The sequence below is a fragment of the Thalassophryne amazonica genome, chromosome 7 (assembly GCF_902500255.1).
Source record: "Thalassophryne amazonica chromosome 7, fThaAma1.1, whole genome shotgun sequence".
Lineage (NCBI taxonomy): Eukaryota > Metazoa > Chordata > Actinopteri > Batrachoidiformes > Batrachoididae > Thalassophryne > Thalassophryne amazonica.
Window position 1 is genome coordinate 106992015 of NC_047109.1, and position 12580 is coordinate 107004594.

At 41.2% G+C, this 12580-nt stretch overlaps 2 protein-coding genes across 2 annotated transcripts in view; both read left to right on the forward strand.

Moving 5' to 3' along the window:
* Window positions 1–697: 697 nt before the first annotated feature.
* LOC117514724 (eomesodermin-like) lies at window positions 698–9299 on the forward strand. Its single transcript, XM_034175286.1, has 6 exons — window positions 698–1449; window positions 1528–1682; window positions 1861–1982; window positions 2531–2689; window positions 2812–2873; window positions 8484–9299. The coding sequence occupies exons 1-6, from the start codon at window positions 905–907 to the stop codon at window positions 9271–9273; spliced, it is 1833 nt and encodes a 610-aa protein (XP_034031177.1). The 5' UTR covers window positions 698–904; the 3' UTR covers window positions 9274–9299.
* Window positions 9300–11967: 2668 nt separating this feature from the next.
* LOC117514725 (ankyrin repeat and IBR domain-containing protein 1-like) overlaps window positions 11968–12580 on the forward strand; it is a 73517-nt gene continuing 72904 nt past the window's right edge. Inside the window, exon 1 of the mRNA XM_034175288.1 lies at window positions 11968–12116. The gene's annotated coding sequence lies outside the window, so the exon portion shown is untranslated. The remainder of the gene's footprint in view (window positions 12117–12580) is intronic.

Genomic DNA, 12580 nt, shown 5'->3' on the forward strand with positions numbered 1-12580 from the left:
AAATAATTGGGTTTGTCACGTCACGCGTCCCTTTGGGAGAGAGAAACGCGCCAGAAATGAATAAATGCAAATTGGTTATCTTTGAATAACGGCACTGGATTAACGGTGCCACATGCACGGGATTGAAAACGCGTAATATTTGAGTGTAATTTATTATTTAAAAATCTGACAGGCGAAAATAAAGTACAGTTTCAAAAATGATAATGTTCATAATTATAAATAATGCAACAAACATCCTTTCTAAGCGCCGTCGATTTGAAACTTTGTGGGCGAACTTTCACTTTAGTTTTCCGCCACAAATATGAGTAATAAAAATAATCAGTGCGTTTCTGCAAATTTGTCAGATGATTTACAAGAAATCCGAAATGAAAATGATTAAATCCGATTTCTGACACAATTGGAATAAGTAAAATAAAGGGAGAAAAAAGTAGGCCCACCGTGTTTTGACTCCTATCTGAAAATATCAAAAAATGCACAACAGCCTGCAGATTTGTTGATAAAATATAATAATTACTGAAGTTAAATATTCAGTGAAATGTCACAGTCAATCTTAAATTCATCTACATTTTTTTCTTTTAAAATCAGCTTCGCTTTTCTTAACTGACCTGATTGTATTTTTCTTTTACGCACAAATTTTGTGTGTCTGGAACGTACTGGGCCTTGTGTTTCAGTCTTCCTAGTGACCTAAACTCTCTTTAACAGTCACGTGTTTCTGTCTCAGACGTGAGGGGATGCTGACAGAAGAAGTTTTGATCACATTAAATCTGATAAAAACAGTTTGTCGTAACTGCTGAGGCGGAGGAGGAGGAGGAGGGCGCCCGGAAAAGAGTCCTCTGAACTGGGATCAAAGAAGGCAATCAACACCTGTGACAAGTAGCAGGAAAAGGTGAGAAGAGGAGGAGGCATGCTCGGCGGAGAAGGAGACAGCAGCAACAGCTTCTCCTCCAAAGACGCGGCGGAGGAAAGGTGCAAGTCTCCCGCTGTGGATGGAGACGATCCGGCCTCAGGCGGCCGTTACGCAGAGCACGCGATGGCCACCGACCGCTACTACATCCCACCCAGTGTTTGCAAGCAAGCCCCGGACCCGGTGAGCCCGTGTCCGTTCATCCCCTACACTCCCAGCGGCTCGGTTTACCCGCCGTCCAGCGCAGGCAGGTACGCGTCTTCTCTCCACCTGGGCTCCGTGTTGCCTCCCTCTGGGTTTTCTCCCTCCGCTGCCTCCCGGACGCACTTCAGTCCGCCAGCCTACCAGCTGGGACAGAGCCACGGCTGCATCTGTCCGTCCTACACCGGCTCAGGCTCCGGGCTGAGCGGCATGGCGCTGCCCGGTGCCGCCAGCGCCGTTGCCGCCGGTCCGGGCGTCAGGGCCCAGGTTTACCTGTGCAACCGACCCCTGTGGGTCAAGTTTCACCGACACCAGACAGAGATGATCATCACCAAGCAGGGCAGGTAATATATATTTATGGCATGTGTTAATCAGGTAACTTTGTCCGTGCACGTGGTTATGTGTCATTGTATATTCTGCAGGCGGATGTTCCCGTTTCTCAGCTTTAACATCGCGGGGATGAACATGACCGCGCACTACAACGTGTTCGTGGAGGTGGTTCTGGCCGATCCAAACCACTGGAGATTTCAAGGAGGCAAATGGGTCACCTGTGGAAAAGCGGACAACAGCAGTCAAGGTCTGAGGAAAAAGAAAAATCAAATCAACTATAAAATTATTGCGCACTCAGGCATCAAAATCTACATTCCTGCAGTTTAAGGTCTATGATTTTGGGGACTGTTTTCTCACCAGCAGCTGAATTAATCAAAGCAGCAGTTTGCAGTAAGTTAAATTCTAATAATTATTTGTGTTTCTAGGGAATAAGGTGTACATCCATCCCGAGTCTCCCAATACAGGAGCCCACTGGATGAGACAAGAAATCTCCTTCAGCAAACTGAAACTCACAAATAACAAAGGAACAAACCACAGTACGTCACAGGTAAAACAAACAAATATACAAAGGAATTAGAGTAATCCTCACCATGGACTAAAAAAAAAAAAAATCTATAGTCACTGAAAAAAGAGAATTGTTGGACCAACCTAATAAAGTGCTTTGGATCAACTTAATTAGCTGAACCAAATGAACAAGTCATATTTATGGCATATATATATATATGGAGAGAGAGCACAACCAGAAACCTGAGGAAATTGTATTATTTTAGCACATTCTGATCATGTGCAATTCATGTACATATTTAAATCTTGTAATCCAACTTTTTTCAGTTTATATATATTTAAGGGTTACTAAATACCTGTAATTGCCAATTTTTATTTACGTTTTATGTTCCGATTTTATAGAAAACAATTTTACAGCTGTCTTACATGACTTACCTTATACTTCCAGCTGTCACAGTCGGTGTGCCTTAAATTCAAGGTGCTGCCGTCAGTGTCTGAACCTTTTATGTGCAGTTTAGAAAATTATATTCTAATATTCAGACTTCCTACATAAAGCGGTGTGTTTGTTCAACTCTTTAAATCTGTGTGCAGATGATTGTTCTGCAGTCGCTGCATAAGTACCAGCCTCGGTTGCACATAGTGGAGGTGATGGAGGATGGGGTGGAGGATGTCGGCGGTGATACGAAGAGTCAGAGCTTCACCTTTGCAGAGACCCAGTTCATAGCCGTCACTGCCTACCAGAACACTGACGTAAGCACACGCCATTTGACTTTGCTGTCATAACAATCAGCTTTTTGTAGTCTGATAAATGAAGGATGCTCATATTCAAACACATCCTTTTGGAAATGTTTTTTATTTTGCTTTTCCTTCAGATTACACAGCTGAAAATTGATCACAACCCTTTTGCCAAAGGATTCAGAGATAATTACGATTCGTGAGTATTTTACTGCTCTGACAGTGTCAGGCATTATTATTTTTATATGCTTCTCTCTCTCTCTCTCTCTGTGTGCACATATATATATATACTTGGTTAAGATTATTAAAATTGCAGGTAGTTTGTACATAATGCATTGTGGTACTGTTCAATTGTCCAGAATATAATATATATATATATATATATATATAAAAGAAAATGGTCAAATCATATGTCTAGCAAATAAATTTATGGCTGATAGAAAGCTGAAAGGTTGAAGTTCTTCATACCAATGTCAGTATTGGCCCTGCATTTTGTCAGTCTAGCATAAAGTCGCTGCACCTGTTTGACACTCTTGGTCTGGTGCCAAAACTCAATAATTTTTGTTCGCTGTAGTATGGTTAATCTTGGCGTTTTCCTGAGTCTTGCTTGGCATCAACATAAACTTCAGGGTCTCTGCAAGTAAAAAAGAAACATAAGTGATTAAGTCTGTAGCATTTAAGGGTCAAACCGAGTGTTTTAAATGTATTTTTTTGGGGGGACACCCTATATATATATATATATATATTTTTTTTTTTTAATTGTAGTGTCAGTGTCCTGTGGAAGTGTTTTAACTAGAAAATAAAAGTTGCAGATTAATCATTATTAAAAGATTCAGATCAGGAGAAAAAAAAATGGATTAATTAAATACAAACTTGATTGGGAAATCTCTCATAGTAAGTATAAAGCTTTCTTCTGTCATAAGCTGGGGTCTTGTTAAAAGGAAACCACCACAGCCAGACTTTGCAACAGATTTGCAGTATTGTACAGAATCTGTGGTCATGTTCAGTCTCTTTTGCACACACAAAACAACTGCTGTCTTCATCGATAACAAATGGAAACAGAGAACAGATATAGTTGCGCACACTTGTTAAAATAACATTTTTTTGAATTAGGTTGACAACAAGACAGACATTTTCAGTATAACTTGGTAGAATTGTTAAGTATTATACACATGCATATTTTGCCAACCCAATCTGACACCATTTTGTGATGGCATCACAAAAAGTGAAGTCATCTATTAGTTTGTGATACCGTCACGAAATGTGCCACATATTTGTGATGGTATCACTTAGTTAGGGTTAGAGGAAGGAGGCGGATTAGAAATAGTAAAATAAAAACCATGTCATGAAAATGTGATTTATATCATACTCAAGTTAAATGAAGAAAGATTCTGCACCATAAACATACTATATTTTAATGAATCATGACCAAGTGCACTGGGATCATAGTAGCAGAATACTTGGGTACCACTGGAATGACTTTGTTTCAGATGTACGGGACACTCGGATGAGGTGTACCACTCACGTTGTGACAGAACATCGGATACAGTATTGTGGCCAAGTGGCGCTTTGGCATGATCTTGTATGCAGTTGCCTCAGTGCTGAAGAGCCAAAAGGTCAAGAGGAAACCTAGCTGCTGCAGCTTTCAGGAGGTGGGGATGAACAGGCTGTCTGCCTTGGTGGTTGCCATCCAGGATCCAGTGCGGTTCTGCAGTGTAGCAGACACTGTGATGCATGCCTCCGATGTATGCTTCCAGATCTGACCAGACGTTTGCATTCCAAACATGACGGGCACTGGTGCACTGAGCGAGTGAATCTAGGTGGTTTTTACCCTCAAAAATGGCAACGTTGGCATTTAACATCACGAGTGCCTGTGCTGTAGCAGTCACGATCAGCCAGGCCCGGCCTTTAACCTGCTCTGAGCCACGGATTTAGTTATCACTGAAAAACAACAGCTAACTGAGCTGCAACTAGAACACGATTTCATGCACGGAGAAACATTAAACGTACATAATGTCACATCTGATGTGCCCTCACAATGCAAACGATGCTCCTCTTCCGAGTCTCTCTAAGTAACCATTTGTTTGACACAAAGTCCTTCCAGTCCTACCCAAGTATCCTCTGAAGAGACCTGGTACCAAAGACACCCAGGTCACTGGATAGTGTCCAAGTCTGATAAACATACAGTAAGACAGGAAGCACCAGGACCCCAAAAAGGTTGACCTTTATTCGCTTGCAAAGATATTGGCATCTCCAAACACCTCCGTCCAGCAACCTTATGACTCCATGAGCTCTCCCCATTTCAAACATAAGGGTCTAGAGACATGAACGCCACTGCAGAGACAAGTGCAACACTTTCACCACATGCAGATACACTTAAGATGGCTGAGTCCAGGAAGTCATTAAATGCCTGGATCTTAGATTTGATCCAGGATAATTACCTCCGCCAAGGAGGTTATGTTTTCGGTCGAGTTGGTTTGTTTGTTTGTTTGTCTGTTTGTCAGCAGGATAACTCAAAAAGTTTTGAATGGATTTTGATGAAATTTTGTGGAGTGGTTGGAAATGACAAGAGGAACAAGTGATTAAATTTTAGTGGTGATCCGGATCATGATCCGGATCCAGGATTTTTTTTAAAGGATTCTTTGCCATTGCGGAGTAGGGGGAATTTTGACATTCTAGTTTCTAACTCCACAAAAACAAGGCAGAAAGGCTTGAAAAAAAATTAGGGTGTAACATAGTCAAATGTTCTATCAAACAACAAAGTTTGGTGATGATCGGATCCGGATTCCGGATGTGGTGATCCAGAATATGCAAAAATATAGGGAAAATAGAAAATGTGTCAGTGTGAGGTGACAAATGAAGCTAGAGATGCACAACTAACACCAAATTGTAGCTGAATCTGTACTGATTCAGTAAGGTGTCATCAGATTTGATGTAGCTTCAAATGTTATGGAGCTAGAGCCAGAAGAAAACTGCCATTACTGAAAAATCGTTTTTATACAATAACTTTTGAACTAATAAAGACATAAGTGATTCCAAGTTCTAGTGGTATGTTTTCATGGTCAAGGATGTCAAATATAAAGGAAAGAAAAGTGTATGTATCATAGTTTTGGTTGTAACACTGAATTGTTGAATAGATCACTGTGCCAAGGAGAGAATCTCTTTAGGGTCAGTGACCCTATGGCCTTGGCGGAGGTTTGAACTCTCTGAGTGCTTCTAGTTGTAACACTGTGACTCTTTGCTCAGCTTCCCAAGCGCCGCAATCAGTGTATGCATGGAACGATCATCATGTGCAAAGTCACGGTCATTTAGCGGTTGGGCAAAAAAATTTCATGTAAATGTGGCAGTATGTATTTCAGTTTCAAGTGCCCATTATTCTGTATATGTTTTTTAATTCACACATACAGTACCAAACAAATAGATAGATCAAAGGGGCTTTTCAATGTTAAAAAATATCAAATATCTGCTAAAGCCGCAATATGGAGCAGATGCGGATCAAACTTGGTCTGTTCATTGGAGTGCCAGTTTGCACCTCATTGTCACAAATAAAAGTATTTGAGGCACTTTTGATTGAGATATGTAAAATGTACATCAAATGGGCTTTTCAATATTAAATTCAAATGTCCACAGAATTCACAGTCCGGATCAGATTTGGATCAAACTTTGTCAGGTGATAATGAGTGCCAGTCTGCACCCCACTTTCAAATATGAGAGTGATTGGGGCACGTTTGATTAAGATATAATGTAAAATATACATTAAACCGGGTTTTCAATGTTAAATGGCCACAAAATCTGTAATCTGGATCAGATCCAGATCAATCTTTGTCAGTCAATAAAGGACACCATCCTACATAACACTCCCACATATGAAATAAATTTGATCTTTTTTGTCAGTTATAAATTTTTGAAAATTTGTTCAGTGTTAAAGATAGGGATTTTTCAAATTTTCCAAGATTTTTTCCTGACTTTGCCCTTTGGCCTATAACATATAAAACTGAATCACTTCTTGCCCATCAGGATATTAATCTTCAGTAAAAATTTCATAATGATATATGAAAAATTGTGGGCTTCAGGCTCTTCACAAACAAACAAACAAGGGCGATAACGTAACCTCCTCCAACTTTGTTTGTGGAGGTAACAATAGCAACTGTCCTTTTTAAAATTACAATTAGAATTCTGATAGGAAACAAATGCAAATTTAAAACATTTTGGAAAACTTTCAGGCAGAACAGTAGAAAGCTAATTAGCACAGATAATTAGCACAGATAAATACCCACACTGTCTTTTCTGTCATTCTTTGGCTGCTCACTGCTCCTAGTAGCTGGATTGTGTCTAACTGTAATCTGGATGGGTTACATGCAGAAGACAAATTTAATTGTATGTATGTACAATAAAAGCCCTTCTTCTTCTCAAATTTGCAGTAGCATAATAAAATTGAAATTACTCACACAAAGGTTTCGGACTCTGCCCTCCGGTGGCCACAATTAGAATTGAAATGCACCCAATGTCAACCTTGTCTGAGGTTAAACTTGCATACTAATCTTCATTTTGATACACAAAGTCTTGGTCAAGCTATTTCATCCGCATTGACACACACACACACACACACACACACACACACACACACACACACACACACACACACACACACACACACACACACACACACACACACACACACACACACACACACACACACACACACACATACACATTAAGCAGTTCTACCATAAAGACTCAGGTGGTAAGATAGTAACTCCCTTCAGTTTCTCCCTTGTTTCTCTTGGGATCATCACAGCAGATCCAAAATGGATCTGCATGCTAATTTGGCACAAGTTTTACACCGGCTGCCCTTCCTGATGCAACGTCACACAAGATGGAAGATGGGCAGAGGTAAACCAGGAACCTTCCGCTCTGGAAACAAGAGTACTAATCACAAGAAGTGGGACAAACTCACCAGCAAGTCACTCTCAAGTCATGAATCGGCAAGTCACAAGTCTCAATTCAAGTCCCAAGTTAAGTCTCAAGTCATCTTGCAAACAACTGGTGGTCATTATGACTTGAGACTTGACTTGGGACTTGAATTGAGACTTGCCGATTCATGACTTGAGAATGACTTGACAGTGACTTCGTCCCACCTCTGCTAACCACTTGGCCATCACCCACCTTTTGTATAGACTGGCTTTTACCTAGTTTTTATGGTTTTATGTTTCTGCTGTTTTTAATTTCTCTGTTCTTATGTGAAGCACTTTGTGATTTCTATCTTGAAAGGTGCTATATAAATAAACCTTACTTACTTACCTACTCAGGAGGCAAGATAAAGTTAAAGATTTTAATCCATTGTGATAATGTACAGAATGCTTGAACAGTCTTTGGTGGAGGTTCCATCTTGTCAGTGAACTGCAAACAGTGGAGAGCTTAGTGAGAAGTGACATTTTTAAGCAATATGTGTGTTTCTAATTAGTTGTGAGTCGATGCCAAAAAGGGTGACCAGCTGCTTCTTATTAGAAGAATGAATACTTTGAAATTTGAGTATATCTGGCTCCATTTCCTAGACCTGCTCTGCCTTCAGTGACACAGGTAACAAAAATGTATGCCTTGCATTACCCTAGCAGTATGAAGTTGCTCAGTTGACCCTCGGTATTGCATATTTAATATTTCCTTGGAGCAATGGACACTAGGGATGCTGTAGGACCAGATCAGTCAGAGAAGGATGGTGCTGGTGAGACCCAGAGGATTTGGAACGGTCACCTACCTGCACAGTGCCCTTCCTTGACCTCATGTTTATGTGTGTGCATCTATTTTTCAGGATGTACACCGCTCCAGAGAATGACCGCCTCACCCCTTCTCCAACCAAATCGCCCCGTGCCCACCAGATAGTCCCCAGCACCCACTACACCATGCAACCCCTCTTCCAGGACCAGTTTGTCAGCAACCTTCCACAGAACCACTTCTACAACAAGGAGCGAGCGGTACCGCAGACCAACGGCCTCCTCTCCCCTCAGACGGATGATGGTTCCTCACAGAGGTGGTTCATCACCTCCATGCAACAAGGGGCCAACGCCGGCGGCACAAGCAACAAGTTAGACCTGACGCCGTACGAGGGGGACTACTCAAGCTCTCTGCTTCCGTATGGTATCAAATCGTTGTCCATGCAGACATCCCATGCTCTCAGCTACTACCCAGACTCTCCTTTCAGCACCATGGCGGCAGGGTGGGGGTCCAGAGCCGCGTATCAGAGGAAGATCACTCCCAGCCTGCCTTGGTCCCCCAAGCCCAGTCCCACCACAGCTTTCCCAGAAGATTCAGACAAGGACAAGCCACAGCTGGAAGAGGAGTTGAGCAGCAGTGGAGGTTTAATCTCCGCCTGGACAGAGCAGCAGCCATCAGCTCTCTCTCTAGAGAAGAGCAATTCTTATTCTACCACCTGCAAGCGGCGGCGTTTGTCCCTGAACGGTCCGAGCACAGAGGACTCACCAGGTGACGTTAAATGTGAGGACTTGGCTTCTGCGGCCACCGCCAGCAACAACACCTACAGCAAAGAAGCCCCTTCATCCAAAAGCATGGCAGCTTATTATTCCTTTTACACAAATCCTTGAAAATTTTCTCAGTTTGTTAATAATATACAGCGACAAAAAAGTAAAAGAATTCATCTTTTTTTTCATGTATGCATCCTGAATTTGCCAGAGCTGTTAATTATATATATATATATATATATATATGTTTAACTCCTTTGTGGAGATATCATGTAAAAATTAAAGTCATGAAATAAAACGTCCACAGACAGGTGTAACACAGTCATGTAAGTTGCAGCTTTATTTAAGAGTGATTTGTGTGTTTCGTGGTTGCGTATATTGCTGCATCCGCCTTAACAACCGGGGTCACAGGGTCTCTTCCAGAAGGCTTGTTCATGCTCACAGTTATGTGTGAGAATAATGTGCTGTATATACCTTGCAATGTTCAGATATTTCCAAATAAAAGATGTGTTTTATGTCATACCTGAGTGCTCTTTATAATACAAGACACGTTTGTCCGATTATATTTAATATTATATTTACTGCTTCATAGAAACTAGGTAATAGGACCTGCAGACATGAAGAGAGTCAGCGCTACAGCAATCTGACCTTGCCAGAGCAATTTCGGAATCCACCTATACATGTGCCACATTTGAGCCAGTCAAATTCATTGACCTTTCCAAAAATGAATTCTTTAAGGTCAAACGTCACTGACATATCAAGTTGCTTAGAATCAGCAAACAGACCTGATAGGCTGATAAACAGACCAGCAGATACGACCTTGACCCCAATGAATGACCTGAATGAAGGAGCTTTGGCAAGGGTGACCATACCTGGGTAATTCTAGAATGCACTGTCGTCTGTGTGACAGGTTTGGTGCAAATCAGACTGAAAAACCTAAATTTTGACCTTTGACCACAATGATTTTGATTGACTTTTGGCAAATTTGTCGCTGGAAAATTACAGAACTTATCTCCATACGTGTGACAGGTTTGGTGCAAACTGTTTTGAAAAAAATTCATTTTGACCTTTGACCTGAGTTATCTTGACTCTGTTGATTGACCTTTGGCAAGTTGGATCTTGCCTGGACAATTGCAGAACCTACCTCTGTATTTTGTGCCATGTTTTGGTGTAAATTATAATAGGAAAAAAAACTTTACATTTTTACCTTTGACCTCAATGATATTGACCCATTTGATTGACCTATGACAAACTGGATCTTGCCTGGGCAGTTTCAGAGCCCACCTACATATATTGGTCAATTTTGGTGTAATTTGTAGCAAAAAAAAACAACAACAAAAAAAAAAACCCACCCACAAAAACTAAATTTTGACCTTTGACCTCAATGATTTTGACCCAGTTGATTGACCTTTGGCAAATTGGATCTTGCCTAGGCAATTTCAGAACCCACCTACATATATAGCACAATTTTGGTGTAATTTGTAGCAAAAAACAAAACAAAAACACAAAAACTAAATTTTGACCTTTGACCTCAATGACATTTACTCCATTGATTGACCTTTGGCAAATTGGATCATGCTTGGGCGATTCCAGAACCCAACCAACATGTGTGCCAAGTTTGGTGCAAATCTGAGTGAAAATCTTAAATTCAGACTTTAAACTGCAATAACTTTGACATTTGCCACAAAAACAAAACAAAACAAAAAAAACCCTTCAGGGCAGTTTGGGGGTTGACTGTCATCGAGATGTTGAGTTTTGTGGAAATCAGACAAAGCAGCTGGTACATGTTGGGCAACACAAATATTGATGTACGAGGTAGGTGATGTACTCTTGCACCTAACAGTGATAACGTGCGTGTGTGTGTCGTTGATTATAAAGTTTGCTAAACTAAGCTGAATCACTGCCTCAGACTGTCAGGAATGAGATCATTTTCAAACCTGATTCAAGACATATTCAGCATTAGAACTGATTAAATCACAACAATCACAGTAGTGTTGTTCCTGCAGCCGGAGTGCTCTGTGTTGTGATGGACTCTGTCGCACTCTAGTGGTCATTTCTTGTAATCACAAGCTGTCCATATTGTAGTTCGTGTTTGTGGTGAAAATATCCAACTTAAAACAAAAACACAAACAAAAACCTGCAGCTGAAATAAGAAGAGACTGCAATTAAACTAAAAGGTTTAAATGAATATGTTTGCTTTCTCTCTGGGAGATGTGGGTGACTTTACAAATATCCAACAACCCCATAATATGCACAAAACTCTCCTCGGGACTCTGAGGTGTTCCCAAGCCATCTGGGACATATAATCCCACCATCGTATCCTGGGTCTTGGGTCTCCTTCCAGTTTGACGTGTTGTAAGACCTCCCTATGGAGACAACCAGGTGACATCTTCACCAGATGCCTGAACCACCCCAGCTGGCTGCTTTTGATGCAAAAAGCAGTGGCTCTAATCGGTGTCCCTCTCAAATATTCAGGCTTCTCAGCCTGTCCTTGAGAATAAGCCCAAGTACTACTACTACTACTACTACTACTACTAATATAAACTACAAGTAAGCGAACAAGAAAGTGAACTCATTATTTACTTTTGATGCAAAAATTGCGAGATTTACAAAAAAAATCCACAGAAATGGACTTGAACACTTTTATTAATAATATCACTTCAAGCTAACAGCCCCTCTTATGGTTTATCCGTAATCTGAGTTGCTGTTGCTGAACAATGGGACACATTTTTGAAAAAGGTGTGCGCCTGTTTTGCGGTAGTTAAGCCCAAAGCTGGCAACACGGACGGACGGACGGGCGGACGGAGGGGCCTCAGCGGGAGAGAAGTTGACAGGAAAAACATCACCAGTGCTCTTTGAGCGCTCGGTGTTTATGGTGAAGCACTTTCTAACTTAACGACAGCGTACGCTGCCACGCACAGTTCAGTGACAACAGCGGGCTTGAAGCCACAACATGTGCCGTTTGTGTAAGTCTAAATAGTTATTTTCCATTGTTTACTCTGACTTTTAACAACTGTGCTAGCTAAGTTGGCTAGCCGTTGCTGTTAGCTTGCTAGCGCTATCGTAAGCGCTGACGTTAGCCAACGCAGGCGCTAGCGTCACGACGTGTTGATTTTTTTTTTTCCCCCTTTCCCTTTTGTTTTTCAAATTTGCAGTACTGGCGAAAAATATAGTGTATTTTAATTATCCACAGTCCTTTCATCAATCGGAATCGGTTCGAGGCTGTTTGAGGTTAGTTGGCTGGAATGTCGTGTTAATAAACAGTGTATTACCTCTGAGCGTGCGCCGTTAATAACAGTAAACGTGGGTTTGCTAGCAAAAAATGGAAAACAGACAAAAAAGCACAAATGTCAAGCTTCATTTTGTGGCCGTGTTATCCAGTGCCGCTAGGCGTTTTCTCATCGTGAGATTGTATTATTCCATTGTTCAG

Coding starts and splice junctions, on each gene's coding strand:
- LOC117514724 (XM_034175286.1), top strand. CDS start 905: ATGCTCGGCGGAGAAGGAGACAGCAGCAACAGCTTCTCCTCCAAAGAC. Junction 1,683..1,860: donor AGCGGACAACAGCAGTCAAG/GTCTGAGGAAAA, acceptor TTGTGTTTCTAG/GGAATAAGGTGTACATCCAT. Junction 2,874..8,483: donor TTCAGAGATAATTACGATTC/GTGAGTATTTTA, acceptor TCTATTTTTCAG/GATGTACACCGCTCCAGAGA.